Source organism: Nelusetta ayraudi, unplaced genomic scaffold (assembly GCF_046127955.1).
Source record: "Nelusetta ayraudi isolate G7.1 ecotype Tasmania unplaced genomic scaffold, CSIRO-AGI_Nayr_v1 ptg000013l, whole genome shotgun sequence".
Taxonomy (NCBI): domain Eukaryota; kingdom Metazoa; phylum Chordata; class Actinopteri; order Tetraodontiformes; family Monacanthidae; genus Nelusetta; species Nelusetta ayraudi.
Window position 1 is genome coordinate 3,615,958 of NW_027466063.1, and position 21,449 is coordinate 3,637,406.

At 47.4% G+C, this 21,449-nt stretch overlaps 1 protein-coding gene across 4 annotated transcripts; it reads left to right on the forward strand.

Moving 5' to 3' along the window:
- The first annotated feature begins 156 nt into the window (after positions 1 to 156).
- abl2 (c-abl oncogene 2, non-receptor tyrosine kinase) lies at positions 157 to 21,105 on the forward strand. 4 transcript variants are annotated; one of them, XM_076022916.1, is made up of 11 exons: positions 157 to 839; positions 9,936 to 10,097; positions 12,030 to 12,325; positions 12,856 to 13,128; positions 13,239 to 13,323; positions 13,404 to 13,581; positions 13,686 to 13,870; positions 13,975 to 14,127; positions 14,233 to 14,322; positions 14,446 to 14,628; positions 16,346 to 21,105. In XM_076022916.1, the coding sequence occupies exons 1-11, from the start codon at positions 623 to 625 to the stop codon at positions 18,178 to 18,180; spliced, it is 3,657 nt and encodes a 1,218-aa protein (XP_075879031.1). In that variant the 5' UTR covers positions 157 to 622; the 3' UTR covers positions 18,181 to 21,105. The 4 variants fall into 4 exon arrangements, with proteins under 4 accessions (XP_075879031.1, XP_075879030.1, XP_075879033.1 ...); XM_076022915.1 differs by having other exon boundaries at positions 158 to 839; positions 9,933 to 10,097; XM_076022918.1 differs by lacking the exon at positions 157 to 839 and adding an exon at positions 9,412 to 9,641.
- Positions 21,106 to 21,449: the final 344 nt, after the last annotated feature.

Consider the following 21,449-nt stretch of genomic DNA (forward strand, 5'->3'; position numbering starts at 1 on the left):
CTGTGTGTCTGTGTTCGACTTCTGGCTTTACCTATAGGTTTTTTTTTTTGTTTGTTTTTTTTTTCTAAGGGACTCCGGGATCATTCCTCCCTCACTGGCTACCACGTCCTCTGGAAACGATGCTCAGGACCCGGCTGGTGCCGGAGGGGTGGAGGGTCACGGTGACAGGGGTTCGCGACGAGCCCCCCCGCCTTGTGCAACACATCCTCTATTCTGCGGTAAAGATGGCGGCGTCAGAGGGGGCGCGTAGCGGCCGGACAACGGAAAAACGATTGTGAAACGCTCCAGATTTCAGCGGAACTCAGCATTTGAGTTGCGACATTACCTGCTCGGACGCCCAGTGGACTACCGGTGTGGACAAATTGCTGTCACACGCCTCGCTAGCGATTGTATTGTTCAAGGCGGGGTGGGTGGGTTTCCACTGATAACGGCTAATGCGAGCTAACGGGGCTAGCCGAGCGAGCTAATACAGGCTAGTTAACGTTAGCTCTGCGAAGAAGAGCGGGGAGGGGATACTGGGAGACGACTCGGGCCAGGCCGCTCCAGGTTGGGGAATGTGAACAAGAGGTGCGCAGGGGGGTTGCTCGCTTCGTCCCGAACGTCCTTACACCATACTGCCGGTATGGGACAGCAGGTAGGCCGAGTCGGTGAGAGCACATCGACCGGACTCCAGCCACCTCAGCCCCATGCGACTCAACCCAGTCAAGGGAAGGGGAACCGGGGGAGCGGCGCCGGGAGAAGACCCCGAGAACCCGGCAGTAACACCGGGACACCGCCGGGCAGGACTGCTGCAGTCAACGTCCCTGACCCAGGGATTAATATATTTACGCAGCATTCAGGTAATCCCAAAACCGTGTTAAAGTGATGTATGTGGCATGTGTGCGCTTCTCATTCTGTTTTTTGTTTCCTGCTGATAAGCGCTTGCTAGCAAAATCAATGCTAGTTTGATAACGACGTGTTAGCGGAAATAGCCATGCCTACCAACCTTAGCTCACTGTCTCATCTGTTTTCATGTTTATTTTTTTTTTTTTTTAATTTCTTCGACATCTGACATAAGAATGGAACGTTCCTTCAGTCCATTTGTGAATTATTTGACAGCGGTGCAACAGGATGTTGAATGTGTTCCATGGTCCCCACAGAGGAGACAGTTACTCTGTAAAAGAGGAAGTCTGTTTTTCTTCCTTTAAGGGTCCCCACTGGTGGGATTAGATTGCCTTTCTCTTCTTTTCTTTCCCGAGGACACTTCCATGTCACACTTGATTTAATGAACCGCGATTTTGCCTCCGGCAGTCGTATAGCAATTCCACCCCATTAACTCTCTATGGCAGCCACCACTGGCTCACGTTACAATACCTACTGCCTTTCATATGCTCACTTGCATTCACTGTCTGATGATGCTTGCTGTAGCCACTCTGACAAGCTGATGTGATTTGAAGTCGCTGCATGGCTCTGCCATGATTGTCGACATCAACTTCTGAACAGTGAAAATGTGAATGTCTGATCTCTGTTGAGCAATTTTCTAAAGCAGAAGTTGTGAAGTTGCGATGCCCAGCATTTTGTACTTTGTACTGCAGAGCAATCACAAGGCATTGGTGATATGAGTCAACAAGAAATAGCCCTGCAGTAACCTATTCTTGCCCTACATGACCTGCATCCTTGCTCACATCTCCATCCCCTCAGGCAGGGCTTCCCAGTTGCTGCTGTAACCTTTTAAGTCATGGTTGATAGCGTTGCTGTTGAGCAACGTGGATTTCATTATTTACTTCTGCTGTTTTTAACTTTTCAATCGGCAAAGAATGTCCTCGTGATAAAACAGTCTTCCTCTTTTGCTTTTTTGACTGCCGGTGCTTGAATCAGTTGTGCATGTTTGGTGTGAATTTTATGGGTTGCTTCTTTGTCGCTTTGCACTTGGCCTCTTTATTCAAGAGTGTCTTACAACGGATGTTACTTACATGCTCCCTAGATGGCTGCATAAACTGCAGTTTTTAATGTTCCGGAGCAAACTTTCTTCCGCTTCAACGGCGAGCGAGGGTAAAAGTAAGTTTGAGCCTCTGGAAAAAGAACATGTTTTATTCCCCTGGTTGGTACATTTCAACAAGCAACACCAGGTTTAAGTACACGCACAGACAGACGGACAAAGTGGGGCACCTCTCAGTCTCCACATTGTCTTTTCTCTCCAGTGTCGGGGCAGGAGTGGCTTTTTGTTGCTTGTGTTTACACTGTTAAGCTCATTGATTGCCATGGAGTTCAGTATTTCTGAATGCTGCAGATTATGTTTACATTTCAAGTGTGTTCATTTTCTGCTCACAAATGCATTCATTGAGTAACGGAGGTCATACAACAAAGCAGTCAGAATCTGGACTACAGAATCACTTCCTATTTAACGCATAAATGTACTGTATATGCTGGTGGGTGCTGCATATACAACGCATTATGTTAGCTGGCTAATTCCCCCTGTGTTTTCACATGGGGAGAGAAAATGCTACCCAGGTTGAAGACAAGGATTATATGTATTATTAATATGTAAGTAATAAGTAAATATTGAATGTATACAAAAAAAATTATAAAGCTACAATCAAATGCCAGATCAGGAGGAATGGTGTGAGTTATTAAATAAGTTACGATGGTGACTGTTTTTTTGCCAGGCCACGGCCTCAGGTGTGTCTCACCTACATTTAGTTCATTAATAATTGACTACCGTTGGCTGCTTAAGAGCCCTCAACAAGCAGTCTGGCCAAAAAAGACTGCTCCACAAAGGCAGGCAGCAGACTACCTTTGTGTGGATCCAGTATTGGATGAAATGCAGTATTGGTGAATAAGTGACTGCAACATATCGATGGTTCCTCTCCTTTGGCCTTGTCTGTTCTGTGATCTCCATTTCTGCGGTGACTGCATCTCTTATACACACATGCCAGCGCACAGAGACAATTCAGAGTGACACAGCAGGATGACTATAGCAAGAATATAGTCCTTAGCATTAGAGCCTTTGCCACGATGGCCTGAAGTGAATTGCTTTTTAGCATTTTTGCTAAATGTGCCTCCAGTTTGTCGAGAAGGAATTGTCTTGTTTCATCCTGAAGGACGTACCGAGCGTTTGTCTCTCAGCATTCTTTTCATGAAATCGACGGCAGTCTATTTTTGCTAAAAACAGATCATAAAATTGGGTCAGATCACTGGCTTTGAATGGGTTTTGGCAGCCGTGCCAATAGGGAACATCGAGCCAGCCGTACCTAAAGTGCAGCTCTGTTAAAGCTGCCCAGAGGAGATGAGAAATGCCTGGATCAAGGAGCCAAGATCTAAGCTGATTTGCATCACAAGTGAAATTAGATTAGAGAGAAATCCACTTTTCTGTAGACTAAATGTGCTAAAAACATCCTTGATAGCCTGCACACAACAGCCCGGCTGAAATTGAGGCTAAATCAACTTTAAGATGCTTAGAAGCTTTTTGGGACTTTAAACAGCAATATTAAAGACACTGTGAGTGTTAAATAGGCTAGTTTCTAGGTCCCAGTGAGGGACACTGACCACCAGGAGGAGCCCTGGCCACACCTCCTCCGGGTGAAACTGGCTGGAGATTTGAGCAAATTGGATGAGTCCGATTGGAAGTCTCAGCCGGCGGTGTAATTGGATGTGTTTGTCGGGGGTAAGAGAGTTACTACGCTTCCAGGATTAAGTCAAACATGGCAAACATGCTTTTGGTCTGAAGGCTGCATGAACCATTGTGGCACTGTTAGGGCCGATTAATAATTCAAATCCCTCTGCCTGTGTCGTCATCCAAAGCCTGTCCTCTATTATAAATGACTGCAAAGCATTTCTGTCCAATGGCCTCAGCGTCGGCCATTAGGTCCGTCTTGGACCGCATTCCCCCATACGAAGCACCTTTCATTCGTACGTATCCATTCATTCATGGCTTCAAAAATGAACAAAGCTCATGAGGTCATTGTCACCCTGCCCGCACCGTCTCTCCCAAAGTTGCAGTTTACAGTTCAACCTTAGCTTTGCCTCCCTGTGACTCGTATCCATGAAAGTGGAAGGATTCATCCGAACAGGGTACGATTGTAGGTCGTGCAGATGGTTAAACCGGCCGTGGCATCCGGGAGCCGAAAATCGCCAAATGTTTTTTTTGTGACCTTGCACATTCGTCTAGCCAAATGCCCTTTAATGGCGCTCTGGTTTAGTTACATTTTTTTTTTTTTGAAGCTGCGGTGATAGGGACAAAATGAGAGATGTAGCGCAGAGGGGGCTGGGTGGGTTCTCTCTGTGCCAGCACTGCTAAGCACTGATTTGCCTCCAGGATCAATCCTCTGTTGCGAGCATTATCACTGCTGCTTATCTTGTGGGTTGCAGACGGGAGACTTGGCACTAGCGGAACACTCACACACACTAACCACACCACTCCACAGGCGCCCACACAGGCATGCTCGTGCATAAACACGTTTCCAATAACACTGCCTTTGCCTCTCTTTTTTTTCTTTTTTTTTAAAAATTTGTTCTTGTCAAGGAAGTTGCAGTGTGGTGCAACTTTTTTTTCATTTTGTTGTTGTTTTCTTTCCTTTCTTTTAATTAATCCCTTTACTGCCGTCACAAACTGGTTGACCTTTGCGTCAGAAGTATTTAATGTGGACGTCCTGCAGCATGGCTGTTCCTATGTCACTTGTATAATATCTGGGGCGTCTAGTGATTATGAGATAAAGGTAACTTAGTAACTGAGTTATAGTCTGAGGCATCACTACCATATTATGTGTTGTTCTGAAATTTTTTCACAGTGTGGCTGAGCGAGTTATATGTTGTAAAACAGTCCATCTATCAGGTTTCTCAGATCTGTCTCCATTCCAGACAACATTGAAACATCACTTCTCTTTTTCTTATTATAATTAGAAAACATTGGTAACGGGAATTGTCTAGCTTTGAACTTTGAATAGCGCAAGAAAAGTCACTACACACATCAAAGATTGGAGCGCCAATGGAATGTTTGATCAAAAAAAATAAATAAATAAATAGCACAGCTGGTAACCGAGCAGTCAAAGCACACGTGAAGCGAGGAGACTGTCGTTATCTCAGAGTTGCGGCGAACGCTCCTCGGCACCGATGGGGCGCAGCAAGACAAACGCAGACATCAGACATTTTACAACATCCCCCTGTATTGCGTGACGCTTCAGACAAGAGCGGGCAGATCTGCAACAAGAGCGCTTGTTCTGACTTACCCTGGAGTCATGTCAGCTAAGGGTTTCCATTGAACGTGGTGTCTGCTGCTGGACAGGAAAAGACTTCTTTTTATTTTCTTCTGGGGCTCAATGGGGATTATGTGGAATTACGTGATGAAAAACAAAGTTCCGTTGCCATCATGTAAAAAAAAAAACAGCTACTGGTATAGTCTGCATTTTTTGTATTTTCCAGCTATGATTTTCTCTGATGGTCAGAGTTGAAACTTATCGCCAAGGTGTATATTTGCCTACACGTGAAAGAGAGTCTTTGAGGTGTGGACAGGGTGTGTGTGTGTGTTCCACGTCGTCACCGAATGCATCCGCTGCACTGTCGTATAATAGAACACTTAACGCTTTCCTACAGGGAAGCACTTAGTGCCCGTTATTAACCCGTAATAAGCCCAGAGATGGACAGAACGAAGGAAGTCGAAGCCATGCAGCAGCTCCATTGACCCCACCAACCCCCAGTGGGCCCAAACCGTTGTTAGTCTTCTCCCTTTTTTGGCATATTTCCACGCATGAATGTGAGAACGACAGACCACTGACGGGCTCCCCTACCTCCCCCTGTAGCGCCGCATACGTGACATGTCGCCGCTTACTCACAGCAGGACATGTTGAAGGAGGAGGTCTGATCCTAAGGGGGTGCATGAATCGGCCGCTGCGGACGTGTTTTAACTGAGTGCCGCCGTTTGCTGTTGTTGGGCGCAACCAGTGTGGAAGAGCGTCGTAGGCAGCCGCCGGGGCCGACGCGAGGGGCGAGACACGAGGGGCGAGACACGGCGGTTCTCAGGGCAAGACAATCACCATCGGGGCGAGTTCATGTTCACAATGGAGGGTGTTATTCATTAATGAGGCTGTTGTCTTCTTGAACAACAACTATCTCACCCCCGCCTCCCACTCACATCCTTTCACTATTGTTTTGACTGATACTAACTGGCCCCTCTCTGTTTTTCTGATATGTAGACATTGCAAGGCCCTTTAGTATTGGCCGGCTTTTGTTTTCTGTTTCATTACTTTACACTGTATTGATTGCTCATCCTCTCATGCAGTTGTTTATGGTCTTCTGTTTAGTTTGTTTTTATTTATTTCAGTTGTGTTTCCATTGATACCCATTTGCAGTGTCTTGCCTGTCCAATCTTGAGTCTAATCTGAATAAAATTATCATTATAATCATATGAATATGATAGAAGATGCTTTTTGATTTTTCTGCTCATTGTGCCCCATAATCACTGCAGGTCGTTTGTCCGGTTTCATTGTTCAGTGTGTTTTCTCGAGCGTGTGCAGGTGACCAACTTCTTCTTAAGGGCACTTCTTGTGTGTGTGTGTGTGTGTGTGTGTGTGTGTGTGTGTGTGTGTGTGTGTGTGTGTGTGTGTGTGTGTGTGTGTGTGTGTGTGTGTGTGTGTGTGTGTGTGCACTCCACCACCTCGAGCACGGGTCCCATCCTCTGTGTTCCTCATAGATGGCTGATGTCGCCGACTCTATAGGCTTGCGTAACGTCTTGTGTATAGAGCGTCTCATCCGCACCATTGTCTGGTTTTTATTAGAGCTTCCTGCAAAACAGCCAGCAGTCTGTTGCTCTGCCATCACCCTCGTGCTGCTGACAAGTTATTTTTGGACGTTACGCGATTCTATTTGGCTTTGTTATTTTCTCCATATGCTTAAAATACACCCTTTTCTCAACCGCTCCAGATACAGTCTGCATCATATTGTTTTTGATTAGGCCATGGAAGTGATGCGAGTCTGCTCTTTTTAAATACTTTGGCTCTCGGCCGTTTCAGGGCGAAAGCTTTATTGATACAAGCTCCATCACAAACAGCTGCGGGGAAGCAGCAGTGCAGCGGGACATTCAAGGAGATAATCTCTTCATTGGTGTGTGTGTGTGTGTGTGTGTGTGTGTGTGTGTGTGTGTGTGTGTGTGTGTGTGTGTGTGTGTGTGTGTGTGCGCGCTCTCACTTAAGGCCAGGGTCACCTCTGTCGCAGCTGTCTGAGGGGCTGCAGGCCTGGCGTGCCCCCTCAGACTCGCGAATGCCGCTCTGCTCCGCTCAACACAAAGCCGCCGTTTTCTCCAGAATGCACATGTGCTGCTCATCACGAGGCGCGCGCACGCCACGGCACACGGCGAAGCCCACGCCAAAACCAACTGCTCGCTCCATCAAACAGTTTGGCAGATGAAGTTGCAGTTTTGCGGCCGAGAGAGACCGAGGCGCAAACCGATGAGTTATGAGCGAGCTAACGAGGCATGATTCGCTTCTAAAAGCTGTCTGATGCAATTACCTTATCTAATTGTGACCACTTGACTCGATAATTAATTCCTTAGTCACAACTTGGGATGGCTGAGATTGACAACAGTCGACTGTTTGGCACAGTTTTGGTGCTAAATCTGCATCTTATAAGGTTTAATGTGCGATATGATATCTGGCTGCGTAAGAGAAACAGCATTAACAGTTAGCCTAGCCGGACTTGAGCAATGGCAGTCATGCACACACACACACACACACACACACACACACACACACACACACACACACACACACTCTGGATTCACATAGATGAGAAGTACGCGTGGGTCAACAGGAGCCTCTAAGGGGAACAAGACCAGCCATCTGCTGCCGGCCGCACCGCTGCTGCCCCGCTCCACTCCTCACACGCTCCCACACCACACTTAACACACACCCCACCCCTTCCCTTTCGAACCGCATGTCCCACTTGCTCGCCGTGCCACGTTTTTTGCCGTGTGTTCAGCTGCAGAGAGCATCACTCATGGATGTCAGCGAAGTCCACTCGGACTTTGGAAATCTTGACTCTCCTTGGCCACATCAAAGCTCGCTGCGAGGCTGCGAGTCGACACTGTAACTGAAGAAGTTTGGGCGGTTGGACTCAAGGACGGTGTGGGTAAACACTGTCCTGGGGGTCTGTGATTCCGGGGGTCGCCCCTGCATGCCGCATTTACGCTGCATTTAAACCTGCAGGATGGTTTAGGAGAAAAAAGTTTTGGTTTTTTTTCTTTGCAAGGTGTATTTGGTCTTCTTTTTTTTTGGCCTCTTTTGTTTAAGTCTACATGGACTAAGCGAACCATCATCATCATTAAGCCATCATCCTGCCTCAGTGGATCAAGGAAACGGTGGCAATTCAGTGAACAGCCGATCGCATCAGGATAGAGGATGTACTGGGAACTGTGGCTGAGCCAGGTTACGGCTAGCGCCACGCTAATGCCATGCATGCTGATCCGGGACAAAGGTGGGCAAGCGCTGTCATGAGTCAACTGGGAAATTGTTTGGCAGGAAAGGAAACATTTCATTGATGTTATTCTAAACATATCTGATGAACCCTCTGTGCTCTCATTTACATGCAAAAATCATTACTGATAATTTCCCCTCCCTTATTTCCACACATTTAAAATCTAGCTCCTGTGATGTTCCACTACCAGAAATAGTCATAATTTCTTGATCTGATCTTTTTTTTTTATTTATCTGATAATCGTGATTGCTGTACGGTAGCAGTTTTGCTATTTTTCTCACTCAGGAGAATGACCTTAGAGAAATAGTTAGGGGCAGTGTCAGCTGGTTTCTGTTTGAAAGTGGGGGTAGTTGTCTGGAAATGCATCGGATGTTGAAATAGGGGAAGTTGACTTGAGCAGAAGTGCTGTCTGTCGTCTTTCTTGGTGACCTATTCATAACCATGTGATTTATGTTGTTTTTTCACACAATGAACCACAAGCTTTCATGTCTCTCTTGTCAGTAAGGTTTTGATTGCTTGAAATGAAGGATTTGTGTTTTTTCTGTGTGAGAACTGAGTGTATTTCAGCTTGGTCTGTCATTTGTTTTTGAGTTGATTCACACCCCAGGGTCTGAATCACAGGACGCATGTAGAATCATGTAGAATTCAGATTACTGTTAAAAAACAAACAACAGATCGCAAGTTTAATTGTTGAGCAAATGAAAGTGCTACATGCTGTTTTAATCTGTAACAACATCTCAGCACCAACATGCTCACTACCCCCACCCTGGCCCCCCCGCCCCCCCAGCTCCCTCAGCAGCTGTCCAGACATGCAGCAACTGTGATGGCAGCTGCTCAGAGCACTACATGTACCGCACCACATGCCCAAGTTCATCACCGCATCTCCGTGGGTGTGTTGCTCGGTCTTGGGTAATCATCGATCCGAGCCGCCGTGGCCCCTCCCCTCTCGCTGCGCCTTGCGTCCGATCCACGCCTAGCAAAACGCTCCCGCCCCCGGGTTCTACCTGCCTGCTTTTTTAAGACGCGGCGGGCCTCTGCGCGGAGCCATTGGTAACGACACTCTCCAGAGAGTGGTGCAGTTAAAGTAATGCTTTTGAGGTGCCTTCAGGCAAACAGCAGTTTCGAGGAAGAGTGGGCCACGCTGGGTGGCCCTCGTCTCCAAACAGGGCTGAGGCAGGGGGAGCCACCTGGACAGACAGGTAGAACATCTGTGAAAGGGACTTTTGAGGCTGTGGGGAACTCAGTGTGTTTTTGGAGAGGAGGCTTTCGCTTTAATGTGCTATTGAAAACCCACAACCTTTTAATAGGATGTTGTTAAGCTGATGGTGGTGCAGAACAATTTAATATTCATGCTGTGTGCTGCACTTTTAGTGTCTGTTCTGACTGAGTTGTTATTGCTTGTTGGTTTGTGTTCTCATGTTCTCATTTTTAAACTCATACTCACAGTTTTTTGTCTCTGTCGTTTTTCTCTTCCCTTCACCTTTCCCCAGAAGCTCTCCACCGGCCGTTCGGCCTGGATTCAGCGGCGCTGACCGAAGCCGTGCGCTGGAGCTCCAAAGAAAACCTGCTGGGGGCGGCGGAGAGCGACCCTAACCTCTTTGTTGCACTTTATGACTTTGTCGCCAGCGGGGACAACACGCTCAGCATCACTAAAGGTAAACAGCGGCATGGCAGGGCAGGGCATGGCATGGCATCGCACAGCGTAGCATGCAGTGTAAATTGTTTATACAAACGCATTTGTTTTCTTTGCGAACATTTTCCACAGTCCCCACGCGAGATTTCGTCATGTTACGCACCAACTTATTTTTTTTGTCTCCTCCTCCCGCACTCACTTTCCATTCTCGGTTGGACGCTGGTTTCTTAGCGACGTGATCCGAATGCGTTTCCAGCCACGCCCTCCCTTTAGTAACACTGTTGATGTTTCTCGCAAGAGCTGAGAGATTTCCTCACACGTAGAGGAGTCACCAGTTAAACCTGTCAGAAGCGACTGGGGATGGGCAAGTCAGTAAGCCCCCTCCCAAAAAAATATATATATATTTCTGAGTAAAATTTTAGCCGTCCCAGAGGAATGTGGTTACGCAGCCGCCACTGTAAATCCACAGCGTGGTGACATTATTCAGTCAGTATCTGTCATAACTGACATAACACCTTCCTTTGTCAGCCGCCCACGCATCCGATGCTTCTCATCACTCCGTGTTATGTAAGAGTTTTGAGGGCCGTCGCGCTTCCATCCTTTTTAACCTCCTTTGATCGGGTCACCGTTTATCTTGTTTTTATGATTCTTGTACCCCCTGAGCACATTGTCTTTCTCTCTGTTTCCCTATCATCAGCACTAATCTGACTTTTCCCTTAAGAAAAAATAAGACTAACCTATCCTCACGATATGGAGTTACGACCAGATCCATGCCACTTAGCCCAGTATAAGGAACCCTGAGTGCTGGTGGTGTTAATTATCAGTCATTTGAGGGCTTCCCTGGCAGAGCGGCGGAAGAATGTTTGGGGCCTGACTCACAGAGTCAATCTGGCATTCCTGCCATGTGCACGCAGGGACTTGTGCACTCTCAGGGAACACGAATACCACTTGTACCACCCTCACGCTTCATCTTTATCTGCCACTAATTACTGTTACGATTGCATTCTGACTGTAACAACAGCAGGTGGGCGAGCGCGGAGGGCGACCGGAGAGAGATTTACGGAGCTGGCCGTCTGGGGATAAGTAGCGTCCCTTTGCTGTGCCAGAACAAGGCAGACTAGAATTCGTCCTGTGCCAGTGGGAGGTGTAGAAGCAGGGAAGGGACACTGGGAGATCGGTTTGATTGCTGCCTTGTTTTTCTTGAAATGCAGCATGCCTAAACTTCTACTCACACTCTCTAATGCCACTAATCCCTGCCCATCATCATCAACTCTTTGAAAAACATTTGAACGCATTTAATTAGGGAACATACCGTACTGAGATTATTTATTACACACGCTGTTGAAATTCTCATTGTGATTGGCCAGGCATTATGGGGCGAGTATAGAAAGTGATGATGAGTACACAACACGCCTTCCGTCTGGTCCGACCGGGCGTCACCTCCTCAGTCTGTGCTCACAGCAGCGACTGATCCTCCCTCTTCCGGCCTCCAGCACTTCGGCGGCTCCCTCGCACTTGCGTCAGTGTCAGTCAAGTCAGACAAACGAAACCCGAGTCCCTACTTGCCTGGTTTTGCCCGGCCCCGTGTGACGGACTCACAGTTCAAACAGCCCTGTCATTGTTCCATACCTTTTGATGTAATGTGAAGAGGCCCATCGTATCCATGACTCCCATCTGCTGTAAACCTGTTATTAAGGCATTCACGGCTAATCCCTCTGACCTGTTGGGCAGTTTCGTGTTGTTTAGTCACTAGAAATTGTGACAGACTCCTAAAGGGAGCGAATACTGTAATGAGACCCCAAGCGTCCTGTCCTTAGGAGAGCAATGACAGTTTTTAAGTGACATATCTCGGCGTTTCACAGGCACCAATTGGCTACGTTTTTCCTCTTAGCGGAAGCTATAATCACCTTCACCGCCAGCGATCACTCAGAAGAAATTGTCGCCCCGTCCACAGGTGAGAAGCTGCGCGTGCTGGGCTACAACCAGAATGGGGAGTGGAGCGAGGTGCGCTCCAAGAACGGCCAGGGCTGGGTGCCCTCCAACTACATCACGCCGGTCAACAGCCTGGAGAAGCACAGCTGGTACCACGGGCCCGTGTCGCGTAGCGCCGCCGAGTACCTGCTCTCCTCCCTCATCAACGGCAGCTTCCTGGTCAGGGAGAGCGAGAGCAGCCCCGGGCAGCTGTCCATCTCGCTCCGCTACGAGGGCAGGGTGTACCACTACCGGATCAACACGTCCTCCGACGCGAAGGTAGGTCCAGTTTGCCGCAATAGAGGGCCGCCTCTCATCCATCCATCCATCCATCCATCCATCCACTTTCAATCCCAATCCATCCCAGCTGTCATAGGGCAAAGGCAGGGTGACAATCTGGACAAGTCGCCAGTTCATCGCAGGGCCACATAGAAAGACAAACAGAGAGAAACACACACACACACACACACACACACACACCTAAGGTCAATTTAGAATTCCTAATTCACCTCACATGCATGTTTTTGGACTGTGGGAGGAAGCCGGAGAACCCGGAGAGAAGCCATGCAGGCACAGGGAGAACATGCAAACTCCATACAGAAATGCCCCAGTTCAGTTTGTAAATTTATTGAACATGTGGAAAACAATAAAAAAGAATCGAGGCAGAATTAGAAATTATGGCAAAACACAAGCAACATCAGCAAAACACAAATGCAAACAAATAATAATAAAAAAAACAATACTTTTGCCCGTAGTCACTTCATCATTAAACCTCACATTCATGTTCACCTCGGCTGCCTCCACCGCAGGTGTACGTCACGTCCGAGAGCCGCTTCGCCACCCTGGCCGAGCTCGTGCACCACCACTCCACCGTGGCCGACGGCCTCGTCACCACCCTCCACTACCCGGCGCCCAAGTGCAACAAGCCCACCGTGTACGGCGTGTCGCCCATCCACGACAAGTGGGAGATGGAGCGCACGGACATCACCATGAAGCACAAGCTGGGAGGGGGCCAGTATGGCGAGGTGTACGTGGGCGTGTGGAAGAAGTACAACCTCACCGTGGCCGTCAAAACGCTCAAAGTAAGTCAGCCGCCCACAGGCGCTTGAATGGTGTTAGAACACCACCTGTAGGTGGACTCGGGTATTACAATCATGAAGCCTTGACCAAACGATCAAATTGCCATTTTCAGGAGGACACCATGGAAGTGGAAGAATTCTTGAAAGAAGCCGCTGTAATGAAGGAAGTGAAACACCCGAACCTCGTTCAGCTACTCGGTTAGTATTGACGAGCGTCCGCCCCTTCACTAACCTTGTTTGAAGTGATCAGTTGACCAACTGCTCTCTCTCCCCTCCAGGTGTGTGCACGCTAGAGCCTCCGTTCTACATCGTGACTGAGTACATGCCTCACGGGAACCTGCTGGATTATCTGCGCGATTGTGACAAGGAGGAGGTGAACGCTGTGGTGCTGCTATACATGGCCACACAGATCTCCTCTGCCATGGAATACCTGGAGAAGAAGAACTTCATACACAGGTAGGAGAACATTTCTGCTTAGTTTTTTTGTTCTACTCTTGCGGCAAAGTGGCCCCTCCCCTTAACAACTCTTCCTGTCTAACGTCTCCTTTTACGTCCCTCAGGGATCTCGCTGCTCGGAACTGCCTGGTCGGCGAGAATCATGTGGTCAAGGTTGCTGACTTTGGCCTGAGCAGGCTGTTGACGGGCGACACTTACAACGCCCACGCCGGGGCCAAGTTCCCCATCAAGTGGACTGCACCCGAAAGCCTTGCGTACAACACCTTCTCCATCAAGTCTGATGTCTGGGGTGAGGAACGCCGCCAACCGTTCTCTCAATTGCTTCTTCTCTCCGTAGTCTGGAAATGTAAAACCCAGAGATTAAAAAAAACATTTCAACTATTCCCCTTTTAGCATTTGGTGTGTTGCTATGGGAAATTGCCACCTATGGCATGTCTCCATATCCTGGCATCGATCTCTCTCAGGTGTATGACCTCCTGGAGAAAGGTTACCGCATGGAACAGCCTGAAGGGTGCCCACCCAAAGTTTATGAACTAATGAGAGCATGTGAGTACCGATATTGTCTCCACTGTCGGGTTTCTTTCTCATATTTGCACGTAAAGAGAAAACTATTCCACTTGCTGACAGTGTAATACAATGTCTATGCACCAGGCTGGCAGTGGAGTCCATTGGACAGACCATCATTTGCAGAGACCCATCAAGCTTTTGAAACAATGTTCCACGACTCCAGCATCTCTGAAGGTACAGCACTGTGGCACAAAAACTTATTTTAATTGTGTGATGGACACTATAAACAAGTATAGCAAAAGCATTGTAATACATTCAATAATGCATGTTTTTTGTTTTTGTTTTTGGACTCTCCAGAGGTGGCAGAGGAGCTGTGCAAGACGGCCTCTTCAGGTCACTGTGGGCCGGTGCACTCTTTCAGCCACGACACGCCCCTGTTGCCTTCCAAGTCCCGCGCGAGCCACAAGCACACGGAAAACAAGGAGAACATCGAGGGCGGGCTCGACGGCCGACCCGACTCGGCCGCGCACGGCCACTCAGGTACAGCCAGACGCGGCCGCCGCACCACCAACCTTTCCCATCCACCACAGTACGATTCTGCAGGTGCGCCGGAGAACGTCGACGGCCAGAGCACGCTGCAGCGCCGACGAGCCCGCCGCCTCAAAAGAAGGGCTGTCATTTTCCTTCAAGACTAACCACCGACCCTGGTCACTGTCTAGTCTTTTGTTAACATACATTGCATTGGCTATTAAATTATTATTTTTTTCAGGTCAGTTTTATAGTAGTGAAATTTGAGAGCTGACATCCATTTTTAAGAGCAATCAGAAGGTGACCAAACATGTATGCACAAAAAAATAAATACATCATTTGGCATTATTACTTATCATTTCAGGTATCTACACTATTTCATGAATGTATTCAAGAAAATAAGATGAGTGTTGACATCTGTCAATAATTTTTAAGATATTATTTATGATATTTGCTTATCCTCTATATAGTAATGCAATCTACTGCACTGAAAATAACTACTCAAGCATTCCTATTTCAAGGCTTTGTCTTTCACCAATCACAAGCTCTGCCATCTGTCAGTCTTAAGAGGTTGAATTCTAAAGAACAACATATTGACTCAAACCATTGTTTCTTGTTTCTGTATATTTGTTTGTTTTTTAAATAGGGATTGTGCATCTTCCTTCAATCTTCATTTTTCATATATAAAAATAAATATTTATTTATTCCTACTATATTCATACCTGCTAACGTGTTTTTTGTCCAAGTGGTTGTTGTTTGTCTGTAAATAACTTTGTGTCAATAAATTTGTCTTTTTGTGTGTCATTTCATTTTCTTTAACTTTTTTTCTGCCCATGTGTTGTATGTTTTTTTTTCGAGCCTGTCAACTTAACTATATTCTACAGTGGTGAGAAAAAAGGTTTTGGACACCCCTAAAATTTAACTTTATCCCTTCATAATTAAATATATTTTTTAGCTATTCATTTTATTTTATTTTTTAAATGTGTTGCAGCACCAAAGGCCCTTAAACAAATTTAAGTGTTTCCTGGTTTATTGTTAATAGGACAAAGGAATATATACAATCTTGTAGTTGTACTCTGGATGAGTTGCTGAAACATCCAGTTCTCAGCTGGATGGAATAGTGCACGTGCAGCATGTGGGTAAATGATGGTGACTGCACTAAAATAGACTTGATGATTGATTCTTAGTGCAATGCAGCAAATCACAAATCCGTGAGGTGTCCAAAAACCCTTTTTCCACCACTGCACATGCCAAAAGTGTCTGAGTTTCCATTAGTTTGTTTGTGAAGTGAATTATTCAATAAATGTACAAACATCTAGAGATTCCATGTTACTGTGCAACAATTTTTTTTTTTTTAGATCTCATTCATCTCTCACAAAGCACACAGATACTGTCTGCATGTGTTGACACGTGAATTAATTTTCGTCAAACAGTTCCTGACTACTAAGATCATTGTGCGCTAGTCTTTATCATCACATCTGATGTCATTGCATCTGTAAACCTCCAAATGATGGGTGCATACCAACATCACTAATCCCTCTGACGGCTTAAAGTTTGTCCTCCCTTTCCTACTGATGTATTCTGGAGCATTTGAGCATATCTAGATAACTGAAAGACTTGAGATAATTTTGTGGCGCTGATGCCTGTGTTACGCCTATGTCACTGTGTTTCCCAGGGAATCCCTGCCCCACAGTGATGTTTTAACGTCTCCCACTTCTTCTCCTTTCAGGCTGGGCCTCCAGTTTGTTTGGGAGTGACAGCCGGTCGGGCGGCTCTCCCGCTTTGCCCAGGAAGCAGCAGCCGCGAGACAAATCTGCCAGCCTCCTGGACGACGCACAGGACATGGGCACTTTCATACGAGACCGCAAGGCCGGCTTCTTCAGCTCCTTCATCAAGAAGAAGTCCTCCTCGTCCTCTTCCTCCTCCTCGCCGTCCTCCCAACTGCAGCAGAACCTGCCGACGCCGCCCAAGAGGAGCAGCTCCTTCCGCGAGATGGAGACGCAGCCGCACAAGAAATACGAGCCCACCGCCGACTTTGTCGCTCCTCCTCCACCTCTCCCGCAGTCGGATAGCCTGGGCGGCTTCTCCGCATCCCCCTCCCACTCCCACGGGGGGTCCGCCCAGGGCCAGCCGCGCTGCTGCTCTTTCGGCCAGAAGCCCTCCGGCGGGGGCCTCGGCCAGCAGGTGACCAGCAGCAGCTGGGGCGGCCTGGCCGGGTTCTTCACCCCCAGGCTCATCAAGAAGACCCTGGGGCTGCGGACGGGCAAGACGGCCTCCTCGGAGGACGGCGGAGGCGTCGCCGCCGGGCCCAAACCCTTCCCGAGGTCCAACTCTACCTCCTCCATGTCGGCCGGGCTGCCGGACCTGGAGCGCATGGCGCTGACGCTGCCCAGGAACCGCAGCGCCAAACCCCCCCTGGAGAGGACGGCCTCCACCACCTCGCAGCCAGAGAACGGCACGGCGCGGCCCTCCGACCCCCTGCTGAGGAGGATGGACGAGGGCACGGCGCAGATCCGAGAGAGGCCCAAGGCGAAGATCCTGCCCCGGGGCTCGTCCACGGGTGCCCGGGCGCCAGGGGTCGGTGGCGAGGTCGGCGACTCGGACGCTCCGTCGTCCCGGGTCAGGCAGGAGAACGGCGGGGGGCTGGACCGGCAGCAGAGCTGGCCGTCCCCCTCCAAGACCTCCTCTTCATCATCGTCGTCGGCCGCCGCCGCCGCCGCGGGGGCGGGATCGGGGGCGCCGACCCACAACCACAAGGTGCCAGTGCTGATCTCGCCGACGCTCAAGCACAGCTCGGCCGACGTGCACCTGGTGGGCCTGGACTCTCAGGGCAACCGCTTCAAACTGCTGTCGGAGCACCAGGCGGACCGCGACAGGCCGCGCCTCGTCAAGCCCAAGTGCGCCCCGCCGCCCCCGCCCACCCTGCGCGGCCTCCACCAGTCGTACGGCAGCGACGGCGAGGAGCCGGCGGCGGCCGAGGTGAACGGCGACACGCTGAAGGGCCACAGATCAGGGAGACTCTCCGGAGGAGTGACGGTGGGCCGGCCGTCAGTGCCGCCGCCTCAAGTGCCTCCCGCGTCTTCCTCCTTCTCCGCCCCCGCCAACACCACCCCTGTCAAAATGGCCAACGGCGGCGCCGCCTCCGCTTCCTCCTCCTCCTCGCACTCGGCCGCCTCGGCCGCCTCCAAGCTGCGGCGGACCAGGCAGCAGGCGGAGCGGGCGCCTCCGGAGCGGGTCAGCCGCCAGACTCTGCTGGAGAGCGCCGAGTGCCTGAGTAGCGCCCTGCTGCACGCCAGCGCCGAGAGCCCCGCCAGCAGCCAGGTGCTGGACGCCGGCCACCAGCTGCTCGACTACTGCTCAGGTTACGTGGACTGCATCCCTCAGATGAGGAACAAATTTGCCTTTCGAGAGGCGGTGGGCAAGCTGGAGCTCAGCCTGCAGGAACTGAGGGCCTCGTCCTCCGGGGGCGGGGGGCCGAGCGGCGGCGGCAGCGCCGGGCCCAACACCGTGGTGGACAACCTGCACAGCTGTATCAAAGAGATTAGCGACGTCGTTCAGAGGTAGCCACCGGGACAAAGAACGTCACTGTTAAACTACCCGATGGCTTTTATTCCCTTTTTTTTTATTTTTCCTTTTCATCCCTCTCGATAGCAAGTCACAGTTTTGGAGGGACAACATGAGATAAATCGCTTTAAGTACCTCACAGAAACCATCACATATTTTTTTTTTTTTTTTCAGTTGTTTACAGGCGTCCTTTAAAGAGAGAAAGGCAGTGTGGGAATTCATCTCGGTCTTGTGTACAAATTGAGAAACGTTCGTCGTGGCCTCATGCGGCTAAAATCACACCATGAAATGTTTGACCCCGTGTCTCCACAAAGGCCTCTTTGTCAAGTGAATGTCCAGTGTACTGAGGCTGCAGCGTCAGTCTGAGCGCGCTCTGTTTGTCTGCCCGTCACATGCCGAGTGAAAATGGCGGCAGCCCCGCCCACTGTCCAGCCTTACTTCCAATTTGAGACACGGGACTGAGCTCGAACAGCGTCGCCCGTTCTCGAGTCATCAGTCGTATGACTGTTTCACTTTTGGTGACCATAAGCCATTTTATAAAGCCATCATACCTTAAAAGATTTGGATAAACTATCAACACAGTTTAGAGGTTTTACAGTCGGAGCACTACAGTAGTCGTTTGTGTTTGTTTACTACATTTCAACTAACACTATTTCAAGCAGATGAACAAATGTAACAAAATCAAAAACATCCCTAGAACTGATCAGCTAGAGTCATTATTTTGTTTGTTTTTGGTTTTGTTTGTTTGTATTTTATTACACTTACATTCCCTCACATTCACACAAGTTGTGACTGTGGAGAAAAGGCCGAAGGGATCACTTCCACCAATAGATTTTGTTGCGTTTGAACAAGCATGTAGATAACCTCAAAGGAAAAAAAGCTTGGTTTACCTTTCAGTAAAACCGGGAGTCCAGGCTTGTTAGATAGTTCAACTAAAGTGACTGAGGTGGGGACGTCTTCTCATATGCACAGCATATTTTCTTTGCTTGAAATGATGTGGTTAATGTTCACATAGTTAAACACAGTGCCACATAGAGAGGGGGGGGGGGGTTACCTACCCATGTCCCCTAAAGCATTTCCATGCCTATGTCCGTGTACCATTGCACACTTTTATTCGTGTAAAGTTAAGCATTAAAAGGCAAAAAAGGAGGCACCAGAGAGCAAAGGGTAACAGGCAAAGGGGGTGAAGGGAGATTAAAAAAAAAAATTCAGAAGTGTCCTTCTGAGAACGGACAGTGCTGGATTCCCTGTGCGCCTTGTTGCGGCCCCAGTGCCTCCGAGTCTTCGTCACATGAACACTGCAAGATGCAGAGACCTACTTTACATTAATCACACAGGACTGATCATTCAGCAAACTGCAGTACGTCTTCAGCACATGAGCAATTTGTACATTATTTGCTTTCAAGGAGAGAAAAAAAAAACTTTTTTTTTTTTTAGAATGTCTATATATGAACTTGAATTTTAAATTATTCCTGTTTTTTTATTAAAAGCACAGACCTATTTTGAGAGAAAAAAAGTTATGTAAATATTTGATTTATTTCATATCCAGGAAACAAAAAGATTTATGTGTGATTATGGCTTAGAGTGATGTTGTTGACTGAAGAGATGTATTGTAAGACTGATTCTCATCCACCCAGATCTGAATATCTGCTTAATGAATGTATTATTCCTTTCTGAATCCGGTCAAATGTTCTGCATGACTCTTTGAACTCTTCAGATGCCTTTTTTTTTTTATTATTCCTTTTTGAATCACTTGCTTTACAGTTGTTTTTTTGTTTTGTTTTTTTGTTTTTTTAACACTAAATAATAATGTCCACAATCAGCTGCTGGCTATTTCTCAAATCGTTGTCACACAACACATGGGGCTCTTTCTGTTTTTTGGTTCACATCTGATTGTACACTGGATAAGCAGCTTGAGACGCATTAGATTATAGATATACTGTACGCTACATAGAAACCCCCAAAAATGTAATCTGTACACACTGCCACACATTGCAGTTTCAATATGCTTTTACACCACACTAGATGGATTACCAAGTAAATGTGTTTGTCTTTGTTTTGTTTTTTTCTTTGTGGTGCATTTTACGTTAATTGTGTGCCAGTTAAAAAAAAAAAAGAAAGAAAGAAAATGTCCAATCGCTTGCCAAACAGAACCGTTTCAGACATGATGATGACTATGTTCTAGTCACTGTGAGACTCAGACGTTGTCAGAAACACACACATCCTTTTATAATTCTCTGTGCCTTTCTGTGAGCTTGTCATTGATTTAAAATTCACTATTATCGTGAGAAGCCCTCTTCCTTTGCCATTTGTTCAAGGTATTCTACATTGTGCTCAAGTATAAGATGCTCTGTTTCCTCAGACCTTACCACAGCAAAGTCCATAAGTTTCAATATCATCTGTGAATGTCAAGGAAAATACTTATCACCTTATGGAATAAGAAAATGTACAGGCCAAGGCAGGAAACAGAAAAATGTCCTTTATCAATATATTTCTATTGAGTAAACACTACTCCGCCTTTTTTTCCCCCGTTGTGTTAATTTGTTGGGCTTCTCTGAAACAGGTTACACTCAGAGCCTTATCAGTAAGTCTAAGTATTGGGTCCCACAAAACACTGTTTGTCTGATGCATTTTTTTTGTTTGTTTTTAGGTGTCCAACCATGTCCTACAAATTGTGTCTTTTCTATTCAGAAATCTGATGTAACGCTAACTAGTATTTGACCTGATCGCCACAAATTGTCTAATAATAATCATACATTCGTATTGTTTGTCTCTATGTTTTGACTGCATGCATTTTGGAGAACAGCTCTGGAGAATGTGTGTACACATCACAATACCAAAGGCCACTTCTTCAGATGTACAAGTGCAATGTAAACGTCACACAGAATAATGGATTATGTGAATAAACAGGGATTTTAAAAATGGTGAGAGAGATGTTATCATTAACTTTTTCAATTGTACAAAATATTGTTTGTTTTTTATTTAAAGCTCACGTTATATGACTGTGAAGTTGTTGTTTTTGTTTTGCTTATCAGTGTTAAGCCTATTGTAAATAAAAAAAAATAAATGATGAATAAAGAGCATTGTGATTTTTAGTTGTCTCTTAAAGAACTATAACTACTTTTATTTATTTAAATATTAAATATCAAATATTTTTGCTGTACAATTCATTTGAAATACTTGATTTTACTCAATTTAAAAAGATATATAGGTCATAAGTAACTGTAGGATGAAGAGGACAGACTGTTGAGGGCATCATGTATGTCAAG